Source organism: Fopius arisanus, unplaced genomic scaffold (assembly GCF_000806365.1).
Source record: "Fopius arisanus strain USDA-PBARC FA_bdor unplaced genomic scaffold, ASM80636v1 scaffold00086, whole genome shotgun sequence".
Taxonomy (NCBI): Eukaryota; Metazoa; Arthropoda; class Insecta; order Hymenoptera; family Braconidae; genus Fopius; species Fopius arisanus.
Genome location: NW_011887825.1, coordinates 447,368 through 470,849, shown reverse-complemented (window position 1 = coordinate 470,849; position 23,482 = coordinate 447,368). Strand labels below are relative to the sequence as shown.

At 40.9% G+C, this 23,482-nt stretch overlaps 3 protein-coding genes and 1 long non-coding RNA gene across 7 annotated transcripts; 2 read left to right on the top strand and 2 right to left on the bottom strand.

The window, feature by feature from the left end:
• Positions 1–5,222: 5,222 nt before the first annotated feature.
• LOC105270380 (Fibronectin type III domain-containing protein 5) lies at positions 5,223–9,763 on the bottom strand. Of its 3 annotated transcripts, none has more exons than XM_011311268.1 (4): positions 9,312–9,763; positions 8,781–8,882; positions 5,690–8,688; positions 5,223–5,624 (listed from the first exon to the last, which is right to left on the bottom strand). In XM_011311268.1, the coding sequence occupies exon 3, from the start codon at positions 8,603–8,605 to the stop codon at positions 7,601–7,603; it is 1,005 nt and encodes a 334-aa protein (XP_011309570.1). In that variant the 5' UTR covers positions 8,606–8,688; positions 8,781–8,882; positions 9,312–9,763; the 3' UTR covers positions 5,223–5,624; positions 5,690–7,600. The 3 variants fall into 3 exon arrangements, with proteins under 3 accessions (XP_011309570.1, XP_011309568.1, XP_011309569.1); XM_011311266.1 differs by having other exon boundaries at positions 5,701–8,688; XM_011311267.1 differs by having other exon boundaries at positions 5,509–5,588; positions 5,670–8,688.
• A 97-nt stretch (positions 9,764–9,860) lies between these two features.
• On the bottom strand, positions 9,861–23,158 carry rudimentary (carbamoyl-phosphate synthetase 2, aspartate transcarbamylase, and dihydroorotase rudimentary). Its single transcript, XM_011311265.1, has 8 exons — positions 23,015–23,158; positions 18,728–22,725; positions 14,190–14,438; positions 13,493–13,744; positions 13,144–13,308; positions 12,714–13,047; positions 12,343–12,458; positions 9,861–11,881 (listed from the first exon to the last, which is right to left on the bottom strand). Exons 1-8 carry the CDS (start codon positions 23,115–23,117, stop codon positions 10,367–10,369), a joined length of 6,732 nt encoding a protein of 2,243 aa, XP_011309567.1. The 5' UTR covers positions 23,118–23,158; the 3' UTR covers positions 9,861–10,366.
• On the top strand, positions 12,358–13,479 carry LOC105270376 (uncharacterized). 2 transcript variants are annotated; one of them, XR_892526.1, is made up of 4 exons: positions 12,358–12,448; positions 12,726–12,871; positions 12,941–13,050; positions 13,198–13,479. It is a non-coding gene; the product is annotated as an uncharacterized lncRNA (long non-coding RNA). The 2 variants fall into 2 exon arrangements; XR_892527.1 differs by having other exon boundaries at positions 12,360–12,448; positions 12,758–12,871.
• On the top strand, positions 14,927–18,594 carry LOC105270377 (uncharacterized). The gene is made up of 4 exons (XM_011311264.1): positions 14,927–15,383; positions 15,670–15,968; positions 16,284–17,755; positions 17,959–18,594. Exons 1-4 carry the CDS (start codon positions 15,124–15,126, stop codon positions 18,559–18,561), a joined length of 2,634 nt encoding a protein of 877 aa, XP_011309566.1. The 5' UTR covers positions 14,927–15,123; the 3' UTR covers positions 18,562–18,594.
• Positions 23,159–23,482: the final 324 nt, after the last annotated feature.

Below are 23,482 nucleotides of genomic sequence, written 5' to 3'. Positions count from 1 at the left end.
GGTGGGCCATGCGGCTGGGCCTTATGAACTTTATTGATATTTTCCGTGACGAGATTGTGAAAGGTTTGCATTCCCGACATGACAAGACCGAAGGACATGTCTTTCACGGTTAATTTCACGCGATTTGTTGGTTTCAAACTCAAATAATGCGATGTGCAAATACTACAGGGTAGAATACAATCAATGTTGTAAATGAGAGTTGGAAAATTAAGTACATCATTTATTCGCTTGTTATGCAGAGCATGGGCTACCAAAATCGAAGCTAAATGAAAGAAACGCCAGTAGATCGGACCCCACATATCTGTGCTGTATTGATTCACACGTACATACATCAAATTGAGTGTTAAATTATACTCGGTGCATAGCTTATCAACAAATTGTGTCATAATTTTATTGTAGCTTGGATTGGCGAGACGTAATTGTTCAGAATAGGTCCAAAATTCATCGAGAATTTCTTGAAAATCACGAACAATTATGGAAATATCAGTGTTTTTGAGCTCTTCTTTGGCTTGACGTAGCAAACTCAAGATTCCCTCAAGCGGTAAAGGTTTCTCTTGTTTTTTCATAATTTCACCACTATATAGTTCTTTTAGTATAAATAGGGAAGCAGATACAAGTCTTGAACAATCTCTTGTTTGAACATATTCAATTGAAACACGCCAATATAATTGTTATGAACACTCAGCCAATTCCGCCAACACTTGTACAATCAAGAGCGGTTGGTGCTGAGGCGGTGACTCCAATTTCATCGCTACAACGTTTTGTAGCAAGTCGCACTAATAAACCACAAATCTCCAACAAACGTAAACTTCGATCTACTGATATTGGTCAAATGTTTATTCCCCTGCGTGCCAAATCTAAAAAACTCGATAGTTTAATATTTCACAAGCACATGGAAGGTTTTGTAATGATCAGTCTCAATGAAAAGCACGAACCACTACGAGCATGGACTAATCAGAAAGCATTTATGCCAATACGATGTACATTTGTTAATGATGTAAGTCAATTTCGTAGCCTTCTCGTTACTTTAAAACCTCGCATCATTCATCTCAATGATGGTGAACCACTTGCTCCACTTGCTGGCTACAATATATCACTCTACAGTAATATATCACTATCCGATAAACTCTCGCTATTGCGTAAACAACAAAATGAAACTAACCAACCCGTTGGAATAAAAACTAAGATTCCCTCCTATAAATCTATCAAAAGTCTCGATCCAAGCATCACATTCGCTGATTACAAATACATTTATAATATTTAACCGATAAAAAAATTTATTTTTCCTCAATTAATTAAATAATATATAATATATAATACATACATGGGAGAGATATGTAAAATGATATTTTTGCAGCCAACTTAAATAAGTAGTTAAATTGATTGGTTCATTGTTTGATGCACATGATAAGACTATCTGTGCTGTGTAATATTACCGATATCTGCCGAGTTATATAGTATATTGCATTTTTATCATGTCACTACCCGACCTTCTCGACAATGAACCCATTCACCTCGATAACGTCACCAATTTTGGATCATTCATTGAAGTTCCTCAGATATTTATAAATGCAACTGATGGAGGCCAAGATTTCATGGTATCCAATATTCGAGCAATCCAACGTGAACTGCTTGAGAAAATAATGAATGTTATGATACATATTCCCGCCGCAAATTACACGGCTCTCGTAGAAATTTGGCAGAAACTAATTGACATAGTAGCCACGTTAGACACGCGAACAGAAGAAATGCAAGAGATTCTTGAATTTCTTGCAATGATAACACAAAATGCCAAAGATTTAGAGATGGAGGATGACTATGTTGACTCAATGAATGTCGGTCTGTCGTTTGATGTAATACGCAATTATCAGAATGATCCCAACACAGATTTATTGATCAATTATGAACCAACGGTGTGGAATGGAGCTCAGCTGTATTCGCAACTCAATCCTCAACAGCAGATTCAAGCCCGTGCCGAAACAAATGATACAGAAATGAATCGTTTTCTTTACTGCATGAAATATTTTGAGCGTGTTTTGGCCTATGAGCCAGGATATGTCTTTAATCGCACCATACGACAAACTAATTTGGCTCTGTCATACTTAACTATCGTGATCTGTTCACGTCCAGTAATAGGCAAATGTGACAATTCACTGAAAGCCAATTATTTGGGTTATATGATAGATACATTGGTTCGTGGGCGTGTATTGCAAGCCTGGCTCAGTCAGCCCTCAAGTAAAGCCCTCATCAATGACATCATTTACAATTATGACCGTAATCATATAATGGTCAAACTCTGTCAACTGTCGACACCCAAAGAACGTGCAACATTTATGATACGACAATTAAAACGCGTCCCTATGCTGCAACCCCTAGTCGACGTATTGAGTTATCAACTTTACGAAGATCTTCTAAAAACTTGTGCTCGTCAAATCAATGGCAAGGTGTATTATGTATTTGATACAAATTTCATCAAAAATATGATGCAGCTCGAATGCTTCGCTGTTTTTATTAAAATGTTCAGTGATGAGAAATTTGCCAATGCTTTCACTGAAAAATTCTCTAATGGAGAATTACTCACAACGGAGACCAATGATATTGGTGATTTTCCAGACGTCCATCAAGCCACTAATCATGCGGAAATGCCAATGGAAGATTAAAGTACAAAATATCTGTCTCCGAAAACGTGCCTATTTTTATTAATTTCATTTTATATTTTTTTAAGAGTACACACAAATTAAAAAAAAAATACTTACTGGCTATTTAACTGGATTTTCTAGAAGAAACTAGATATAACTATAGAATAATTCAGGCCAGTCACCAATTGAAACATTCAATGTATTTTTATGTCTCATATATATGTCTCATACTACTCTCTGATTGCCTAATTCTATTGTCCCAGTGCATGTACAACTTACGATAATTAGCTTGCGGATATCGACTATCGCCTCAACCCTAACTTCTATCTTGCTTACTCTTTTAATATTTCTGTCTTAAATTAAAAATTTACGGATCATCTGCCCACATCTACCTACGAATTTTATCTACATATTCCTCTCAATTTATTATGATTATTTTCCTAATTATTGATTTTCAATAGTAAAAATGTTAAAATCGTTAATCGATAGAAAAGTTAATTTTTATTCATTTTAACATTAAGTTTTTTTTTGTTATTGAGATTCCTTGATTCGAACTTGATGAACAACGTTGCGTCTTTCATAGGGTTTCTTATCAAGAGTGTACCGATAGCGTTTAGTTAATGAGATTTTTTTATCGCGCAGAAAACGTTCAGCTTTCACGACAAAATGACGTATTGGCAATCTTTTAGACTGTTGAAAATTTCTACGATATTGACCATAGAGATCTTTAAGGGAGACCATGTCAGCTGTATTATCCGTTGTGATAAGATTTTCTTCCATCCATTTATTGAAGACTAGATTCTCAGATTGTGAATCCTCACTGCGACATTGTGTTAGACGCATGGATCGTGGTATTGGCAGTAAACTCAATCCATAATCGTCAGTACGATAATTAAGGATAAAAATAAGAATTGAGCTACACCACAATTGTAATGTTTCCTGGTTGATAGTTTTACCCTCGTAAATATGATGACCTGCATTGACGTGTGCTGGTGAGACAAAACGACTCCGCATTGGCACTATAACAGCGCGTTCTTTTTCCGGTTCCGTAATAATTCGCAAACGAGTAAATCGATTCTCACCAAAAATAGCGCCAATTTTTGTCGTCAATTCCAGCAGCTTCTCGTTGTTAGGCGTCACATTATCAACTGCAATCATTCTTTGATTCATGTACTTGCCAAAGAATATCTTAATCAATGCAATCAATGTTGATTTGCCACTGCCCTTAGCATTAATTGTCTCAGCAACCACCGGATTATCTTTATTCCGTAGTATAATGAATTTATCGTCTGCACGTTTACCATAGAGCAGTGAGGCGAAATATGTCAATAGTATTGTGAGTTCATTTGAGTCCGGTATAAGTCGTACAAAAAATTCTCGAACTTGAGTGTTGTATTGTTGGGCCAGGTCTTCTCTAAAACACCATCCAGTACCCGACAAACAATAATCCTCGGGATTGGCTTTCTGTAACTCTTTACTACCTAATTCAATCATCCCATTTTCCACTACAAAGCGATTCTCATTGACGGCGAATTTCTCCTCAATATCTTCATCTTTACTCAATTCAAACAGCATTTCATACACTTCTTTTTGCCATTCCTTTGACAAGAGTAGATACAAAAACTCATTCAATTGTTCATTCATTAAATTGCGCGTTGAAAATTGAATAATCAGCCTCAAAACATTTTCCATTATTCGTTTTGTTTCTTTATGCCAAATACCTGTAATTGCATTACAGATAAAAAACTCACCGTTCGATGAACTTTTACAAAATCGTCGCAAATGCGGTTTTAGTATATTAATGCACATTGCAATCAGTTGTCTCTTGGTTTCACGTCCCGTCATGTTTCCGAAAAAAAACTGCCGTTTTAGCTTAACTCGACATCCTTTTTATACTCGTACTTGGTGTATTTATGAATTTTTTTTTTCTAAAAAAATTCATAGAATCATTTTCATTTTACGAAAACGTTCATTCACTCCTCCAACGAATAAAATTATTTTTTACTTATTATAGATTACTTATAGACATAGATAGTTGGGCAATTATTCAACAGCTGCAAAGATGGTGTAAAAATATTGACAGTAATAATAAAGTGAGAAATTGCAGTTTTGGCAAATACGAGTTGCCCGGGATGGAATTGGGTATAACATATTGTAGATCGGGCATTTCAATTGAGAAACGGAAAATTAATGATAAGCCATTTTTTTCTTAAATCCCTATCGATTTGATTACGAAGCTTACATGAACGTATGGAAACTCTCGTTATTTTATTCAATACCCACGAAAGATAACATCAGTGTTCAACGTATGATTCATTATTTAACGACAAAGCAATTGTATGCTTTCAGTCAATGACTTGCTAGGACTTGATCTATCGTATTCTCAATTCTTGGAGATTAGGCTCAATGTGAGTTCCTTCAATGGCAAATAGCACATTATTGCAATTGCTCTCAACGAATGCTATTTTGATAATATGATATATTGGATAATATGAATGAAACATGATATTTAGAATAAAGAATAAAAATCAAGCGTGCGGCTCATGCAATACCGTTTTTATTTTAAAACAATTTCAACTTCAACTCATTATTCTTCGTTTCTTTTTTATTGTTGTCAATTAGTCATTAGGAAAAAATAAAAATGTCATGACTCTGTACATGCTTTTCATCCATTACTATACGTGAATTCTATATATATCGTAATTTAAATCGGTCGGGTATATTAAAATTATTAGTGTTTCAATTTTTTACACAAAATACATTGATAAAGTACGGTCGGTGCCTCATCGCCACGACGCAACTGAATGGTACTGTAGTGCTCCCATTTGTGTTGACATGCACTGACACTGTAGTAGCGACTTGTACGTTGTTTAGGATAGCGTACATCAAAGGCAAAAATTGGCCCGAGGATGTCTGATGACGCTGTTGAAATCAATACTCGCTCACCATCTTCCGAAGCATAAAACATATTGAGCGAAGAGAGACCTAATTATAATAAAATTTTTAGAAGACAAAGATTAAAAATCTCACCACAATTGAAAAAGCCATACTTTCCACATACTATTTAGACTCATTGTTAATAGCTGTAAGTACGCCAAACGACTGAATTGATTTTATATTGCGCTACAACCTTTTTATAGGGTAATAGCGAGAGGCGTATTCATGATGTTACTATTCGTATCGTCAAGACGGACGTCTGCGTGGGTTGTAATGAGGAATTGGACCAAACAAAATTCAGATATTCAAGTAAATATAATTTGGTCGTTTATTTCATCAGTTGAAACAATAGATATTATCAACATTTTTGGATTTGATTTATTCGAGTGGGTTCAAACCAATGAGGACAGATTAAAATATTCTATAAATAAGTAAAATATTCAATTATCCGAATGGAAAAATGGTATCATGCAAATTTTGAAATAATCGAAGAGGAATTCCAAACAGATTAAGAAAATGTTCTCTACTTATCATTACACTTTCAGTAAACGAGCTGAGCAGTTTATACGTAAAAAAAAATTTTTTTAACTGACAAAAAATTGTCAACGATTAAATTCCAATTTGCATTCCATTCCATTTACTCTCTGCTATCACATAATTACCTGGCAGTCTACTTAACAGTTTTCATTGGTATAATTATCTGAGTAGATAAGGTATTCATTAATTTTTCGTTAAAATATCCAAAAAATCAATCGCTACTTCTACATTTCTCTGATCGATAAATACAATAAGGTCCCATATTCCGTTGATCAATCAATTAGAATCATTTTTACCTAAATAATTATTGCTTAAGAATAATATATTTCGCTTTATCCATTAAAAACAGTCTAGTATTTTTGGTCTGATCATTATTAATTGGCTCGAGTATTTTATAGTGCCAACTGGCTTTAAAGAACTTCATTATTTGTCAAATTAGATTAGGAAAGAAGTAATAAGTAGAGTATTTTTCGATATCTTGAGAAAAGTAATACAGGACATTTTGCAAGATTTTTACTAAGTGAATATTTCCATGTTATGGATTACTCAATTTTATTATTTAAAAAATATTTCAAGGTCTTTCGATGATATCTAGTACTACTTTCCTCAGTGAATATAGTTTCAACAATATTGGTACTTAAAAGTTATTTTCAACCAAAAAAATTCGTTGAAGTATTCAGAACGTTGAACGTGTGTATTGCACTACATCTCTCAATTAGTTAAAATAATCCTAGGATTAATTGAGAGAAAGAGGATATGTTGCAACATCGAACGAAGATTAGAGAAGATAATTTTACCTCTTTCGATATCACTTATTCTCCATAATTTCATTTTTACTGAGCACTACGGTTGGAGCTTCAAGTGATGTGGAATGAATGAAAATTTGAAGGGAAAGTTTTTTAATAAGATGGATGACATCCGCATTTTTCGGCTTACTTTGTCTTTAATTAGTAAGTTAACATCCATTGGAGATTTGAGGTAGATGAAAACTTGGTAGGAAGTTTCCGTTGAGTCGTGGAAGATATCAGCTCGAAAGAGAATTGATTTCTTGTTTAAGCCGAATGAAATAAAGATGAAGAGTCGGGGACGTGGATTAAAAAGCCCGACAAGAAGATAGAGAGGGAGATATGTCTGACACGTCCGGCCAAGTCATTCAGATTAACTTGCATCACAGCAAAAGTGTCTCAGCTGTTCTCTGCGGGACGTGTACTAATTTATTAGAGATAAAATGCCCAGGAAGTAAACCAACCAGTGGAGAAGAGTTGAAAAACGTGTAGGACAGCTACTCAACACGAATAGTTAAAATATTGTGAGGGTGCCATTTTCTATATAGAACATTATTCTAGTGGACGGCAAGAGTGAATCTACATTTTTTCATGGCTATCCACTTGCAGAGAAGTTCAGAGTTTAGGGAATAAGGAGAATTTATTGAGATAGAAGAGAAGAGAGGGAAAGAATAGTATAAATCGCTTCGTTCCCTTTCTACATCAAACGCAGGTAGCTTTGTACCCTAGAATGACATCACGTGTTTTACTGCAAGTGGGTCTATCAGAGGCACAAATGCTGGCGTCATGAATTTTCTGTACTATATTGTTGCCAAATGATTCTTCCTTGTCCTTCACTCTTTGCTGGAATAATCTTGCTGACGCGTCAAAATTCCCAATACTACACCGACTTCCTCGTTGATACTGCGATCTACTGAGAAACTCGAGTTTTTCGGCATTAGTAAAAATACTCGATCGACTTCCCTTCACTACCGAGAATGGTTTTGCGAGTACGTCCATCCTATCAAGCTGACAAATGCTCAATCCCCTCTCTCTTGGTGTTATATGATGAGCAAGAACGTCCATTCTATCAAAATGACAAATGCTCATTCCTCGTTCACGCTGCATTGGTCGAGCTAGAACATGAGTTCTATCGAATTGAGAAACACTCATGCCTCTTTCCTTCTGAAATAATCTCGATGGCTTCGAGTACTCCTTGAATGGCTTGACTGCATCTGCTGCTTCTACTTGTTTTTTCTCTTCATTCGCTGATAGCTCTGATGGCTGCTGGTATCTTTCAACTTGTTCATCAAGCATTAACGATTGAAGGTCAAACGCACTTTTAGATCGTCTCGGTGCGTTACCGGCGAGATATGCCATACTGGAACCCACAAAAACGCTGTTCTGCCTTGGTCTCGCCATGATTGACTGACACTGAGAGTGGTCCAGACAATGAATATTGAATTTCGAACATGAGCGTATTGGTAGAGGAGATGGATCGACGACAGCACAGCTTGGACGGTGTTGTTGTTGAAATTTTGGCTGATAAGGCTCGAGCATTCGAATTTTACCCCAGCGGTTGAAAAATAGGGCGATAGCTGCCACCCATAGAAGAAGAACCAAGATCACTAACAAGGCTTCTTCAGCGCGCACCACCACACTCCCCGTTTTCGGGAAGTTTGGATAAGTGGAATTTATATGAGCTGCAGAATCCAATTCTGACGACATCGAGCCAATGAGTATAGCTGGTAGTCTCTCCGTTTTACGCTCTGGAGGCTCTTCCAACTCCAGCTCGATTTTTGTCACGTCCCCTGTTAAAAATCCAATTCAACTAAAAATTCTAATCAAGTCAAATCAACTTTTTATATCGAGAACTCGTTTGATCCTTTATTTTAATATTTACCATTGCCAGTCACCTGGACTTTAATAGGGGTGGCTGAACCATGATGATGTCTGGTGCGATGGCCGTCACCCTCCACAGTGCCTTTTTTCCTTTATCTTTTATCTACAATTTTTTTAAATGCATATGCATAACACTATTTACTGCTAACGAAATTATATCAATTTCATAATAATTATGATTAGGCGAACATGGTTGACATGATTATTGACGTTGATATCATAAAACAAATAAAATTGGGAGTCAACATGGAAAGACCCATTACATAAGTTGAGGATGGTTGAATGTTAAGGATGACGATGAAACAGACTTGACGGGACTAGAAAAGAACTAACCTGTGGTAATATAAAAAAAAAATGCGATACAGATAAATAAATTCAAGGCATGTAGAGTCCTCACGTAAATATCGTTTTATGATGTATTTTGGGCATTTCCGGCTGATTCGTGCATGAGCTCATTAAAATTATAACATTACTAAAAATATATATATTCAATCGGCATTGCAAACTGAAGACTGAAAAAAATTTTACCCACCAGTATGGAAAAGGGCTTTGAGTTAGAGAAACCGTCTCTCGCATGTAAACAATAAACTGGATAGTCTTATCCACTTGCACTTGCACTTTGTCACATAAATTTCTCCACGTGCATTACATAGACCGTAGTAATTAAAATGAAGGCTTACTACCAATTATGATCTAAACACGATTGGTTCCTCCACGTGACTGAACAGGCATACATAGAGAAATGTTGTGTATTTCTTGCCCCTCTTCAGCTTCATGACGACGCAAATAGAGAAAGTCTCAATACGCGCAAGCTCAGAATTGCTTGTGATTGCATGTATTAGGCTCCTCTATCTAAAAACACAGAGCGCACAGAGCATTGGCATGTCGTCTACCAAAGAGGATTGACTAAAGTAGAGACTCAGTTCAGGGGGTTGAAGTAACCCCAGCGGCATCGTAGTACTGCACCCCAAGTGAGGGAGGGCGCCAAATAACGCAATGTTATTTTTTCGTTCAGAATAAATCCTGTCACACCTGAGAAGCGGGGAATAGATACACTTGAACCAAATAGAAGTCGACAAAATTCGCCGTTGCAATCCTCTATTTATTATACATAACATATGTATCACTTTTATCACGGATACATTTTTATAGAAAAACTTCATATAAAAATATGTCAATCCATCCAGTAGACTTATCTGTTACACAACTATTGATGAAAATCACCGATAAAAACAATAATAAATGCATAATACCAGTATGCTGTAAAAATATGTCGTCTGCATTATTTCAAACCCTTCAACCAAATCTTAAATTAATTCAATAATGAAGATAATTCACAAAGTGAGATAATTACAATTAATGATTTTTTGTAATTACCGATTTATATCTTATTTTAGCTCCAAAAAAGTCATTCAGTGTTTCTACCTTAAATAGATGATTTTCAAGCTATATCAATAATAAAAATATGTGTCAGCTCCTTATCATACCGTTTCACTCCTAAATGGGACTTATCTCTTCTCACCAGATTCCCCTGAATTTTTTAACACGCATAGCGATATTCCTGAATGCTCTGAGCAATTCCCCTGATCAACACCTCCCCAAAATCATAGCCAGCAGAGCCATCCTGACATAAACCCCGCATTCCGCCTGCCTGAAATAGGCAGCCCTGGGATCATTATCGAAGTCAGGACTGATCTCAAAGTTCCTGGGAAGCGGATGCATGACGACCATCCTGCGTTTGGCCCTCGTCATCAACTGTGGTGTGACGACAAAGTGTCCACAGACCCTGTCGTACTCCTCCTGGCTCTGGAACCTCTCCCTCTGGATTCTTGTCATGTACAAGACATCAGTATCAGGGAGGACTTCCTCGAGACTTGAGAATTTCTCCTGAGGGACTCCTCTCTGGGCCACGTATCCCACAACATGATCTGGCATGCCCAGACTGGGAGGACTGACATATCTCAGGTTGACGTTGTAGAGGGTGAGGAGTCTAGCGAGGGAGTGGACAGTCCTGCCGTGCTTGAGGTCCCCAACCATTGTGATGGTGAGACCATTAACAGTGCCAATCTCCTCACGAATAGTGAAAATATCGAGAAGGGCCTGGGTGGGATGCTCTCCCACTCCATCCCCAGCATTTATCATGGGTTTTCTACAATGCTGAGCAGCTCTGGCAACTGCCCCAGGCTCTGGATGTCTCAGGACAACAGCATCTGCATAGCCTGCCATCACTGCCACAGTGTCCTCCAGGCTCTCTCCTTTTTTCACTGACGACGTCGATCCATCCATGTGTACAACTTTGCCCCCTAGCCTCTGCATGGCAGCTGCGAAACTGCAGGATGTCCTTGTACTGACCTCGTAGAAGACAGACGCCATTAGCTTTCCCCGTAGAATGTTGTCCAGGGGGCGTTCCTTGAGGACATCCACCCGGAGGCTCTGGGCGGTGTTGAAGATGTCGTTCAGCTGCTCCTTCGTGAACATGTCCGCTGTGAGAATGTGCTGGCCGGCGAGGCCGTGGTTGGAGAGGGAATGATGTCTCGTGATTGGCGAGGACTGATAATTCGAATCGGTCTTGAGGCGGCCCAGGAGGGGTGACACTGGCCTCTGGGGAACTTTTGAGAGGTCTCGAGACTCGATATCCGCAAAGAAGTGCACAATATTTTTTGGAGGGGTTGGCTGCAAAAGGTGGGAGTAGAAATCGGTGGGTTCGTCAGTATTTGGAACAACGTGAGGATGGGTAATCGCCTTTTCGTAGTTCGGGGAGAGGAGCTTGTCGAGGGCAGAGTTTGGTCGGCTAGTTACATCGGTGATTGAGTGGATGATCGGAGTGAGTTTCTGATTTCGTTGAAGCTCGCGAATGTCCTGACCGAAACCTGGCGACACCAACACCTGGCCTTCTACGTAGGCCACTTCACCTCGAAGCACAACTCTGTGGATTGACCCTCGGATTTTTTGTCCTGCGAACGGTGTCCATTTGGATTTTGTGAAGGGAAGGGCTTCGGGTATCGTCCACTCCTCGTCAAGGTCCACCTCGACGTAGGTATTCGGCTGAGGGGGGATGTTGAAGATGCGCTTGGGATTTGTGTAGAATTTTTCAATTATGTCCTGAAATGCGGGATTTTATTTTTATTTAGCTAAGGTTGAGGTGAGGATTGAAGGGGTGAAAAAGTATTGGTTGAAAAATTAATGTAGCTGATAAGTAAATTTTTTTTTGTACTATTCAATTTTTAAAGATTATCCGGGGAATCACTATGCAATTGAGTGATTGATTATCGAATATCGCATTTTATCGATGCAACTCTTGCAGGAAATGCGATAAGTCATTTCGCCTCCCAGTGGCTTTGCTCGTTATTTTAATTTTTTTTTTACAAACCAGTCTCTTCAGTATCTTTCATCGCGTGGGGGAAAAAAATGTATGACCATCGGCTCATTTCAACGTTCAAGATTAAGTCATGGATTAACAAGATTAAATTCACCGGTATGTAGCTGATAAGGACTGAGTAAAAATGGGTGTAACACAAGACCAGACTAGGGTCTGATATCAGGAGAAATCTTTTTATCGTTACCTCGATGGTGAGTCTGCCTTCGTGCACAGCATTCAGGAGAAGTGGAAGAATTGTCTCGAGACCTGGGTAACCAGGAGGTGATTTCTCGCCATCTTTTTCTTCGACGGTATGTGGAGCTACAGAAAAAATTACATCACGAACAATAATCACACAAGATATCTAACCAACTTTTTCCACAATCCGGTGTCCGGAATCTTTCATTTGGAAAAAAATTGAGATGAATCTCCTCGTTGCAAATTATTTGCTTTTTTTTTCTCAAGTATTGGAGAAAAAATTTCAAAGAGTTGTCTAATAAATTCGCAAGGAGAGAAAAAAAAAATTTCAAACAGCAAAGAATAAACCTGTATTTTGTGGACTTTAGTTATTATTACCGTGATCTGTAGCGAAGCAATCGATGATGTCCATATTATCCCAGAGCGCTTGCTGATCCTCTGGTGTCCCGAGGATGGGTCTGACTTCACTCCTGGCGGCTCCAATCCTCACGGAATCGTCTTGAGTTAAAAATAGATGATGTGGGCTTACCTCGCAGGTGACATTAAGACCACTTTCCTTGGCTGCTCGAATTATCTCAATCTCCTCTTTTCGGGCTACGTGACAGATGTGAACAGGGCGATTGTATCGACTAGCCAGGACCACTACGGTAGCGGTAACATGGCCTTCGGCGTGAACGCACAGTGGATATTTTTTCGGCCAATTTTCAAAGTGCTGGTATGAGTAAAATTAGGTTGAGTAATTTAAATAGATATATGTGTTTTACACCACATGTCGTTATCTGCGGTAATTCTATTTTTGAAATTATACCTTCACCCACTCGTTGATATTCTTGAGCCTTAACGTGGTGAACGTCTCATTCAGATACATCTTCAGGGCAGCTGCCATCGGTGCAATCTCCGGAAGAGTATTATAATTAATCGAGGATGCACCCACGAAGAGAGCGTAGTCACATCGAGCTCCAGCAGTTGCACACTACGAACAAATACTTATCCACATTACGAGAATCCACTTAGGATATCCGTGTATCTTTTATTTTATTTTTTATCCGTGTATAGATCATCTTACAAATTGAGAACTTTTTTATCATCGCATTTGTGAATTAAATGATGTTTGAAAGAGAAAAATAAAATATTGTAAATCTCATGAGTTGACGTACTTCCTTAGCCACGGTGAAGGATTGATGGTCGACGACAGGAGGATCCGTGTTAGGCATTGCGAAAATCATGGTGACACCGCCAGCTAGAGCAGCTGCTGTGCAAGACGCAAAATCCTCTTTATGAGTTGCCCCTGGATCACGAGTGTGAACGTGCACGTCGATAAAACCAGGAAGTCTGAGGATTCTTCGAGATGACATGCAGTCAGTGTGAGTCTTCATCCTTGGAGCTCGTCCTCCCAATTTGCTGATTGCCTGGAGGAGAGATAGGAGTCATCAAGAGTCCACATATGAATATTTTCCCGTAAAAAATCTCAAATTGGGAGATAAATCGGAAGTGTTGAACAAAGTTTTTTTTGCGAAAAAATATTCAGAAGTGTATGGATATAAATTTAATTACTATTCTACTTTCTCTCAAAACAATATTATTAGAGAGAGTAATTCATTGAAGACTGATCAAGTTTTTATGATCGAAATACTGCAAACAAGAGTGCCAACTAGATTAATTGAATTGACAATTAACGAATGACGTAATCTGTACCAATTGTTGAAACTACTGTACGAAACCGCTGGTGTCTCGTCACCCTCGTCACCTGCAGTTACCTTAATCGATCTGTCAATATCATCCGTTAGCGTATCCCAGATTATAATGCCATTCTGGAAAGATGATTCATGCGATTAAATACTACTGAACACTTACGTCAACCAATAGTTTGGCGCATTTGACGTCAGTAACCAGTGGTACACAGTAATCGACAGCAAGTCTTCGGGTTCGGTAGCCATGGGTCATGAAATTAGAGACTCGTCGAGCTCCACCGTTGCGCATTGGAAGATTGATCACGAGGTCGAAGTGCTTCTTGGAGAGAAAATCAGCTAAATGTCGAAGCTCACTTGGACTCGAATCCTCGTTGACGTCGATGTTCTCGAAGGTCCATTGCACTGGCTCCACCTAAAAAATTGCGATTAATTAATCATTATAAAAAAATTATTATGCCGAAATCAAGAATGAAATTGAATTATCTGTGGATTTGGCGACTGCACTCCGAGAAAAACGATCAGACCGTCAATCAAATTGATAGAAGTTAATTGTAATAAATTTATTTGTTCTCAAGTTAAATTGCCGAGATGATAGCGGTGTTTTTTTTTAGGATTAATTTTTGTGGAGTGAAATGAAAGCTACAGTAAAGGTTTTTCCAAAGATTTCGATATTTTTTTCATATGAAAATAATTGCAAATTTCCGGGAAATTTCCTATTTTCTTAGTCTTCCGCTCCAAGAGTGACGCGACGTTATCAAGGAATTACTGAAGATATTCTTCTACAATTTTTTTTTTACTAAACTGTTTTTTAATTTTTATCAATATCTGATAGTGACTGACCAATCGCACACACTTTGGATGATTCGATAACGCGATCGTTATTTATCAGCAAGAATCTAGCGCGATTAAGGTACGAATCAGGTTTTAGTGTTCAACGTACGACCGTGACTAGTTTAATCGGTTCATCCCAAGTTCACTAAACTGTATTTTATGAATTAAACGATGAACTGTGGGAATTTATTGTGTACTGGACTCTAATAAATATCGCTGATCGATTGCGATAATTAGATAGCGAGGCCATCGATTATTGATCATTGATGCCGGAGATATTTGGGAATTTATTCAGAGTAGGAATGGGAAATAAAACTTCAAAACGAAAAAATGGAAATTCAGCGAAAGTGCGTCAGGATAAGGAATCCAGTGATTCTGGTGATGGGGAGTATTTCGATCGGATTTATCAGCAGTGGGGAGAGGATGTCGAGCTGAGGATCATGAGGAGGAGAATAGAACGTGAACCTGAAGTATTCATTCTCAATAATCTTATGATGGCGGGACAGTTCTTTGAAAATTTCGACGAGTAAGACTCTTTTGCAGTGTTCAATAAATCAGTTGTTATGCGAGAAATTCATGGATATCCCAGTAACAATTATTCTGCAATTTTTACGTATTCTTTCGAAAATCAAAATGAAGAATCAAAATCGTAGTTAAAATATGGATTAAAATTGAAAGATATGGTGATTGCATCTTGTGCTTGATATAATCGAATAAGTTAACAAAATTATCTGTTTTGAATGAAAGATCAGCGAGATTAAACGAGATCCAACGACCTCCATTTTTTGTTCACAATTTTTTAATTATTGCAGGGAAATTTTGAAAATCCAACAGACATCAATCTCGATTAGGGAGGCGGAAATGAATTCGCTTCTGCCACCGCAGAAACACGCACTTATGCCCGATGTGTTGCAAGATCAGGTGGCAAAAAAAGTAGATTTTATCTACGAAAGACCGGCTTCGATTCTCTCAGTTGAACCCCTTCAACCGATTCGGGTCTATGTAGTGTTCAATAATGTCGAAGTTACGGAGGAAAATTTTCCGTCTCCTTACTGCACTGTTAATGAGGCAATGAGTTATAATATGCAACTGAAGCCGAGTAAACACAAAGGTGAATTCCATCAATTCTAGTGGAAAAGAATTTAAATTTTTGGGATTAAAATTATTTTAAATTCAGAAGAACCGCTAGAATCTCGAGATGTTTCCAATTTACTTGATTACCTCGTTAGAAAACAAAATGGAATTTTATAATTTAGATTGATGAGAAGAAATTGATACAACAATAAAAATAAATGAAAATTACCTTCAACTTTAAATTTTTGAGTGATAGAAAAATGCACTAGCTCGTGATTGAATTTTTCTTCCTGGTGTTAGAGCTAAAAGTAGCATCGTGAAAATGCCTGAATTAAAAAAAAAATTTCCCTAGGGTACGCGCTCCTCCAACGCCTGGAGGTGAATCCGTCCCGAAGAAAAATGGAGCCTCGAGACGAAGAACCCTACAGCGACGAGGAAAACTCGAAAGCCCAGAAACTTCTACCCGACCATTCAGGGACTCCCTACGCCTCGAGTGAGCTTCTGTATGAAAGGCAAAGACCAAAGAAGTCCCTCCCAAAGCCCTTCCAGACTCCGTCCTCAGGTAGTCCCGCCGAGAGCACAAGTTCAGGCTATCGTTCCGGTCACTATACCCTCGATAGCGACAGTGATACCGGTTACGGAGTGGCTTACGCACCCTCATCCTCGTCAGAACTGCCAAAAAGTTGTTTCATTTCCACAACCAACGTGAAGATCTACGGTACGAGAAAAGAGAAACGCCAGGATCTAAACCAGAAAGACCGAGTCATCAGAAGCGTCATGCACAGCAGAATCTACAAAGTATGGTATCTGAATTCCCGTAAATTCATGGATCACTTCTACCAGTTCTTTACAACAGACCTAGCAGACGTGATGGGTTTCGCTTCAGAGATTCAGGACGAGCCCCAGGGGGCAGTGATCTACCGGGACAAACTGGAGCGTTTGGAATCGACTAATTGTCTGAGGGACGAGCAGTTTGCTATCATCCCATGTATCTGGTCAGTTTGGCCAGAAATGGCGAACGAGTGGCTAGAGAGACCCCGAGGTAATTGGCCAGCATACACCATACTGGAGAAAATTAAGGAGAGCGGGTGCTACCTTATTCCCGAGGGGTACACCTCGGAGAAGATCACCAATGATTTTCAGACTCTGGAATGGGAGGTGGTTTTCCCCGCAGCTGAGAGATACCTTGAGGGCTGCATGACCCATGCACAGGTCAGAGTGTATGTTATGGCCCTGATGCTCCAGAAGACCTTCTTCACGCCTATCGAATCGATAATTGGCCTCGGAGGATCGCACATTCGAAATCAGATGTTCTGGATGATCGAAGAGGATGACAGACCTGTTTGGTGGCTTGAGAGTCGCTCTGGGGAGAGTCTCCTCAGGCTACTGGAGAGTCTCTACAAAGCCATCAGTCAGGACGAGCCAATTCTTCCTGATTATTTCATCAGGGAGAAAAATCTTTTCCAGGGGAAGATCTATCTGTTAAGGACGCAGAAGCAGCTGAAGAGAATCATCGAGAACCCGGTGATGTACGTTCTTCATGCCATGCAAAATATTATGCACAGTAAGAGTTTCTTTCCGGTCATGGACTCTACGAAGCTTCTGAGGATTCTCACGGAGGATGTGCTTACTATTATAAATCCAAGGATTGCTGGGACTGTTGGGTACAATGGCAATTCCAGGGAACAAGAATATACGTATGTGTATGGGGTGAGGGATGGTGACAACAAAGGCGAGAGGAAGAGGATCAATGGGGCGAGACTCAGGGCTAAAAAGAAACTCGTCACTACGAAACAGTCATCCGATCAAGTCGCGGAGATTGAAGTGAGTTCAATAATCGCTACGGTAAATTTAAAAATTATGTAAAACCGTTAAAAAGTTGCAAAAAACTCGATGATACCAGCAATCATCATTTTTTGCCTCATATAATTGAATATTAAAATGAATTAATTATGAATTAATTATGGAAGATTAGCGCATTAGTCTACCAATTGAATTCCCGTTTTCAAAAGTTCGAATGTTTCTAGGTGAATTGTGCTGAATTAGACGAAAGGAGGCTAGGGCTAGTCCTGAACTTCTTTATCTCTCACTTCATAGAAGTAGCCGAATGTTACCACGAATACCGAGCGCTTCCCCAGAAGACGACGTATATAGAGCATGCAGAGAGACTTTGCGTGCTGCTCTCAGAGAATTCCAGCGACCGCGGAGCAGCCAGAGCTTTTCTGGATAGACTCCAGTCCCTGAAGAGACGAGTTGTGAGTTCCAAGTGCGATAACGACCCACCAGAGACCCCCCAGAGGAACAGTGATCGACCGATCTTCACAGCATCCCTCAAAAATCGTTTCGAGCCCCCACCGACTTCTGCCGAATCTCATTCGATATTAAAGATTTCTGCCTCTGAAGGAGCTTTCAACGACAAAACTGATTCAGTAATGAATGATTTCAAGCTCGCTATACCTACGGCTCCTCGCAAACAAGTCACAATGGCGGTTGTTTACGAAGCTGATGCCGAAAGTGATGTGGAATTTAGAAATCATGCGGGACGAGAGGATAAATCTAAAAAAAACGGAGTTTTATCGTTTACGAAGAGTCAGGAGACTTTATGCACTGCGGAGGATACTTACATTTAATCGTCATTGTTTGATCAGCTATGTATTTTGTAACGACCATTAAATTATAAAATAATTGGTAGTATTGTTGTATTCAATTCATTGCTATTTGCCGGCACACTGAGAGAAACAAATGACATTTCCCTGCCCCTTCAAATTAGAGAAGTAAAGAAGCGGTTAAACTCACCTCAACCCCGTGTTCAGTGTAAAAATCAGCAGTTCCCATGCTGGCGTACAGCTTATACCCCATCTTCTTCAAGCTCCTCATGGACTCCAATAATTCCACTTTGTGTTTGAAACTCCCGATAGACAAAAGAATGCCCTTCTGTGGTATGTAGAACCCAGTGCTCATCATTCCCTTGAGGTATGCCTCGTACCTATTATCGCCAAAACAGGCGACTTCGCCAGTAGATGCCATCTCAACACCGAGAGTGACATCAGCCCCTGCGAGCCTGGAGAAGGAGAATTGTGGAACCTTGACGCCAACCTTGCCACAGCCTACCAGGACATCCACAGGGTCAACAGTCTCTCCGACCATAATCCTGGTGGCCATGGCGACAAAGTCGTGATCCAGAGTCTTGGAGACGAATGGAAAAGACCTTGAAACCCTGACATTGCACTCAATGACCTTGAGCTCATTGTCCTTGGCGATAAGCTGCATGTTGAAGGGTCCAGTGACCTCGAGGGAAGCTGCAATGGCCCTAGAGATGACCTTGATCTTGGCAAGGGTCTCGGGATTGATGTCCTGAGGGGGTGTCACCAGGGTGGCGTCCCCCGAGTGAACCCCAGCGTTCTCCACGTGTTCGGAGACGGCCATGCAGAGGATAACACCGTCGTACGCCACTGCGTCGACATCAATCTCCTTGGCCTCCAGGATAAACTTCGAGATTACCACTGGGTGTTCTTTAGATACATCACTGGCGTTCTTAAGGTAGGACTCGAGGTCCTGGTGGGAGTGGGCGACATTCATCGCTGCACCAGAGAGAACGTAAGAGGGACGAACCAGACAGGGAAATCCCACCTCGTCACAAAATTCAATGGCTGACTTGAGATTCGTCAGTTCCTTCCATCGCGGCTGCGATATCCCAATCCTGTCCAGCATTCTGGAGAACTTGAAACGATTCTCAGCACCGTCCACCGACTCTGGCGATGTCCCCAGGATTCTTGCCTGCTGTCTGTGGAGATCCATCGCTATGTTGTTTGGTAATTGTCCCCCCATTGACAGAATCACACCTTCTGGGTTCTCGTGGTCGTAGATGTCCATCACAACTTCGAACGAGATCTCCTCGAAGTACAAACGGTCTGACATATCGTAATCCGTGCTTACTGTCTCTGGATTGTAATTTATCATAATCGTTTTCTTGCCGAGATTTTGAAGTTCCCTCAGACAGCTGACAGCACACCAGTCGAATTCAACGGAACTTCCTATTCTGTAGACCCCAGATCCAATGACCATAGTGTACCCTCCGGGGAAATCGATATCGTGTGTCGATCCGTTGTATGTCAAGTACAAATAATTTGTTGTCGCTGGCCACTCAGCAGCAACCGTATCGATCTGTTTGACAAATGGCCAGATATTAAACTCCTTTCTCTGCTTACGAACCGCCAATTCAGTGCTTTTGACAGCAGTTGCAATCTGTTTATCAGAGAATCCCATTTTCTTGGCCCCCAGGAGAATGGCATGAGACAGTTTTTCAGGACCGACAATCTCAAACAGCTTGTAATAATCGATTATATTCTGCATCTTGTGCAGAAACCAGCGATCGATCTTTGTGAGCTCATAGAGGCGATCGACGGAATATCCAGCCTTCATCGATGCCGCCAGGACGAACATGCGTTTGTCAGTTGGTTTTTCCAGTTCTTCATCGTTCAGGGGCTTGAGATTTGGGTCAAAGCCGTGAACATTCTCGTCGACCATCCTGAGTGCCTTTTGAAAGGCCTCCTCGAATTTTCTCCCAATCGCCATTACTTCCCCGACGCTCTTCATAGATGAGCCAATTTTGGTGCTGACCCTTTGAAATTTACTCAGATCCCACCTGGGAATCTTGACGACGCAGTAATCGAGACTGGGCTCGAAGCAGGCTGTCGTCTTTCCAGTAACGGAATTATTGATCTCTGGCAGTGGAACTCCCAGTGCCAATTTAGCAGCCACATAAGCCAAGGGATAACCAGTGGCTTTGCTTGCCAGAGCAGAACTCCTCGACAATCTTGCATTGACTTCGATGATATAATACTCCTCGGAGAAGGGATTCAATGCGTACTGTATGTTGCACTCCCCCACAATACCAAAGTGCCTGATAACCTTGAGTGCCACTGTCCTCAGGACATTGTACTCCCTGTTGGAGAGGGTCTGACTAGGGGCCACGACGATGGATTCCCCAGTGTGAATTCCAAGTGGATCGACGTTCTCCATGTTGCAGACTGTGATGCAGTTGTCATACGCGTCCCTCACAACTTCGTACTCAACTTCCTTCCATCCCTTGAGGGATTTGTCGATGATCAGTTGGCTGGAGTGAGCGAGCGCCTGCTGGGCCAGTGCTTTGAGCTCCTCCTTCGTGTTCGCAAAGCCGGAGCCCAAACCCCCCAGTGAGAACGCCGCCCTTGCCATCACCGGGTAGCCAAGCTTCTCCGCAGCCTCTAGGGCATCTTGAATGGAGTATACAGCAGCGCTGGGGGCGACCTTCTCCCCGATCTCACTGATGTGATCTGAGAATATTTTCCTGTCCTCAGTATCAATAATCGATTTGATTGGAGTCCCCAGGATCTTGATTCCGTACTTGGAGAAGACCCCTGACCTCTCGAGCTCGACTCCACAATTCAGTGCAGTCTGTCCGCCAAATGTCAGAAGAACCCCATCAGGTCGCTCGGACATAATCACCTGCTCCACATACTGCGGTATAATCGGCAGAAAGTAAATTTTGTCTGACATTCCCTTGGACGTTTGGACTGTTGCAATATTGGGATTAATGAGAACAGTTTGGATGTGTTCCTCCTTGAGAGCTTTAATTGCCTGTGACCCGGAATAATCAAATTCCCCTGCCTGACCGATAGAGAGACCCCCAGACCCCAGGATCAGAACTTTCCTCGGTCTGGTGATGCCATCCCCAGGTAGTGGAGTGTACTGCAGCCTCCGAGTGAGGATTTCCTTGAGGTTTTGAGTTTTCCCGGCTGCTGTCTGCTTGCAGCTCTCTAGAAATACATCGAAGAGGCATTCAAGGTCCTGAGGGCCCGCAGTGTGCTCTGGATGGAACTGCACGGAGAAGTGAGGGTTGACCTGGTGGACGATTCCCTCATTGGAGCCGTCATTGGCATTGGTGAAGAGGACCTCCCACCCGGTGGGTAGTTGATCTACATCAATGGCAAATCCGTGATTTTGAGAAGTCATGAAACAACGTTTTGTGTCCCTGTGGATGACGGGCTGATTGTGCCCTCTATTCCCATAAGCCATTTTGTAGCTTCTGCAGCCAGCGGCTAGTGATAAGAGCTGGTGCCCCAGGCAGATACCAAAAATTGGAGTGGTAGGACGCGTCGACAGGATTTTTTTCAGGTTGTCAATGGTTTTCAGGCACATGCTGGGGTTGCCTGGGCCATTACTGAGGAAGAGGCCGTCGAAAGGGAAAGACAGGTCATCGTCCCAGGGGACGATTGTCACACTGGCACCTCGAGACAGTAGACAACGTACCTGATTGTTCTTAAGTCCGCAATCTACGACGCAGATATTTGGACAGATTTTTGGTTTGCTGGATGGGTTGTAGGTCCTGCGAGAGGTGGAAGAGACTTCGGCAACTAGATTTCGGGTATTGGGATCGACTATCAGAAGCGAGATTTCATCACCTGAAGGCTGTTGGTAGATTATTCTGCCCAGGACACTGCCTTTCTCTCTGATTATCTTGGTTAGAGCACGAGTGTCCACCTCGTGAATTCCTGGGATTTTTTGCTCTTTCATCCAGGTGGAGAGGGTCTTCGTCTGCCTCCAGTGGCTTGGGGTGTCACAGATCTCTCCCACGATCAGTCCTGCTGTCCATATTCTTCGGGATTCGAACCAGTATGGCAGACCGTGCTCGTCCTTTTCGTCACCTGGCACTCCATAGTTGCCGATCAGGGGGTATGTCAGCACCAGGATTTGCCCGCGGTACGATGGATCAGTCAAGGACTCGGGATATCCAACCATGCCCGTTTGGAAAACTAAAAATCAGAATGAAATCACGAAGCAATGGACCAATGAAATAAATTAATTTTCAAATAAATAAAATAAATAATATAAATTAGTAATTAGAGTTGAGGAACATTGAGGACAATTAGTGAAAATTTTAATAAATTTAACAGCAGAATGAATTCGCTGAATAATTTTGTCAGATTAAGATTAAAGTTTTTTCGTCAGAAAGCACCAGATGACGGACACTAAAATGGAGCACGACCACGTGTTGAGCCCAAGCTCCAAAAATTCCACATCAATAATAAATAAATGACTTGCCCACTTCTCCATCAACTGGAGCAATCGCCCCAAAACTCCGTCCGGGTAAAATACTACCATCATTGAGAAGTAAATAACAATTGCTCTTTTCTTCAGTACACATGGCTATTTCCACATGCACGTGTTTATCGCCGGAATTTTGCCGGAACGACAATCACTACTGTATATCAAAGAGGATTGACTAAAGTAGAGACTCAGTTCTGGGAGTTTGAGTGACCCCGCGAAATCGTAGTACCTCATCCCAGGAGGTAGAGGGCGCCACACGCAATGCTGGGGTTTTTGCCCGTCAGCCGACTTGGTAATTGCCTCAGTAGTAGTCCCTCTGTCAGAGGGACCAGTCGATGGGGTGAATGTTATTTTCTGCGTTACGAAATTGGTATGCTCCTCATGCTCACCTGGTATTTTTTTGAAAATTTCGAATTTTTAAATTGCAGTGAATACCTTCTCGATCCTCATGCTCCCCTGATA

Coding starts and splice junctions, on each gene's coding strand:
- rudimentary (XM_011311265.1), bottom strand. CDS start 23,117: ATGTGTACTGAAGAAAAGAGCAATTGTTATTTACTTCTCAATGATGGT. Junction 13,745..14,189: donor GCGCCAAACTATTGGTTGAC/GTAAGTGTTCAG, acceptor TCTCTCCTCCAG/GCAATCAGCAAATTGGGAGG. Junction 11,882..12,342: donor AAGGCAGACTCACCATCGAG/GTAACGATAAAA, acceptor CCCGCATTTCAG/GACATAATTGAAAAATTCTA.
- LOC105270380 (XM_011311268.1), bottom strand. CDS start 8,605: ATGTCGTCAGAATTGGATTCTGCAGCTCATATAAATTCCACTTATCCA.
- LOC105270377 (XM_011311264.1), top strand. CDS start 15,124: ATGCCGGAGATATTTGGGAATTTATTCAGAGTAGGAATGGGAAATAAA. Junction 15,969..16,283: donor GAAGCCGAGTAAACACAAAG/GTGAATTCCATC, acceptor AAATTTCCCTAG/GGTACGCGCTCCTCCAACGC. Junction 17,756..17,958: donor ATCAAGTCGCGGAGATTGAA/GTGAGTTCAATA, acceptor GAATGTTTCTAG/GTGAATTGTGCTGAATTAGA.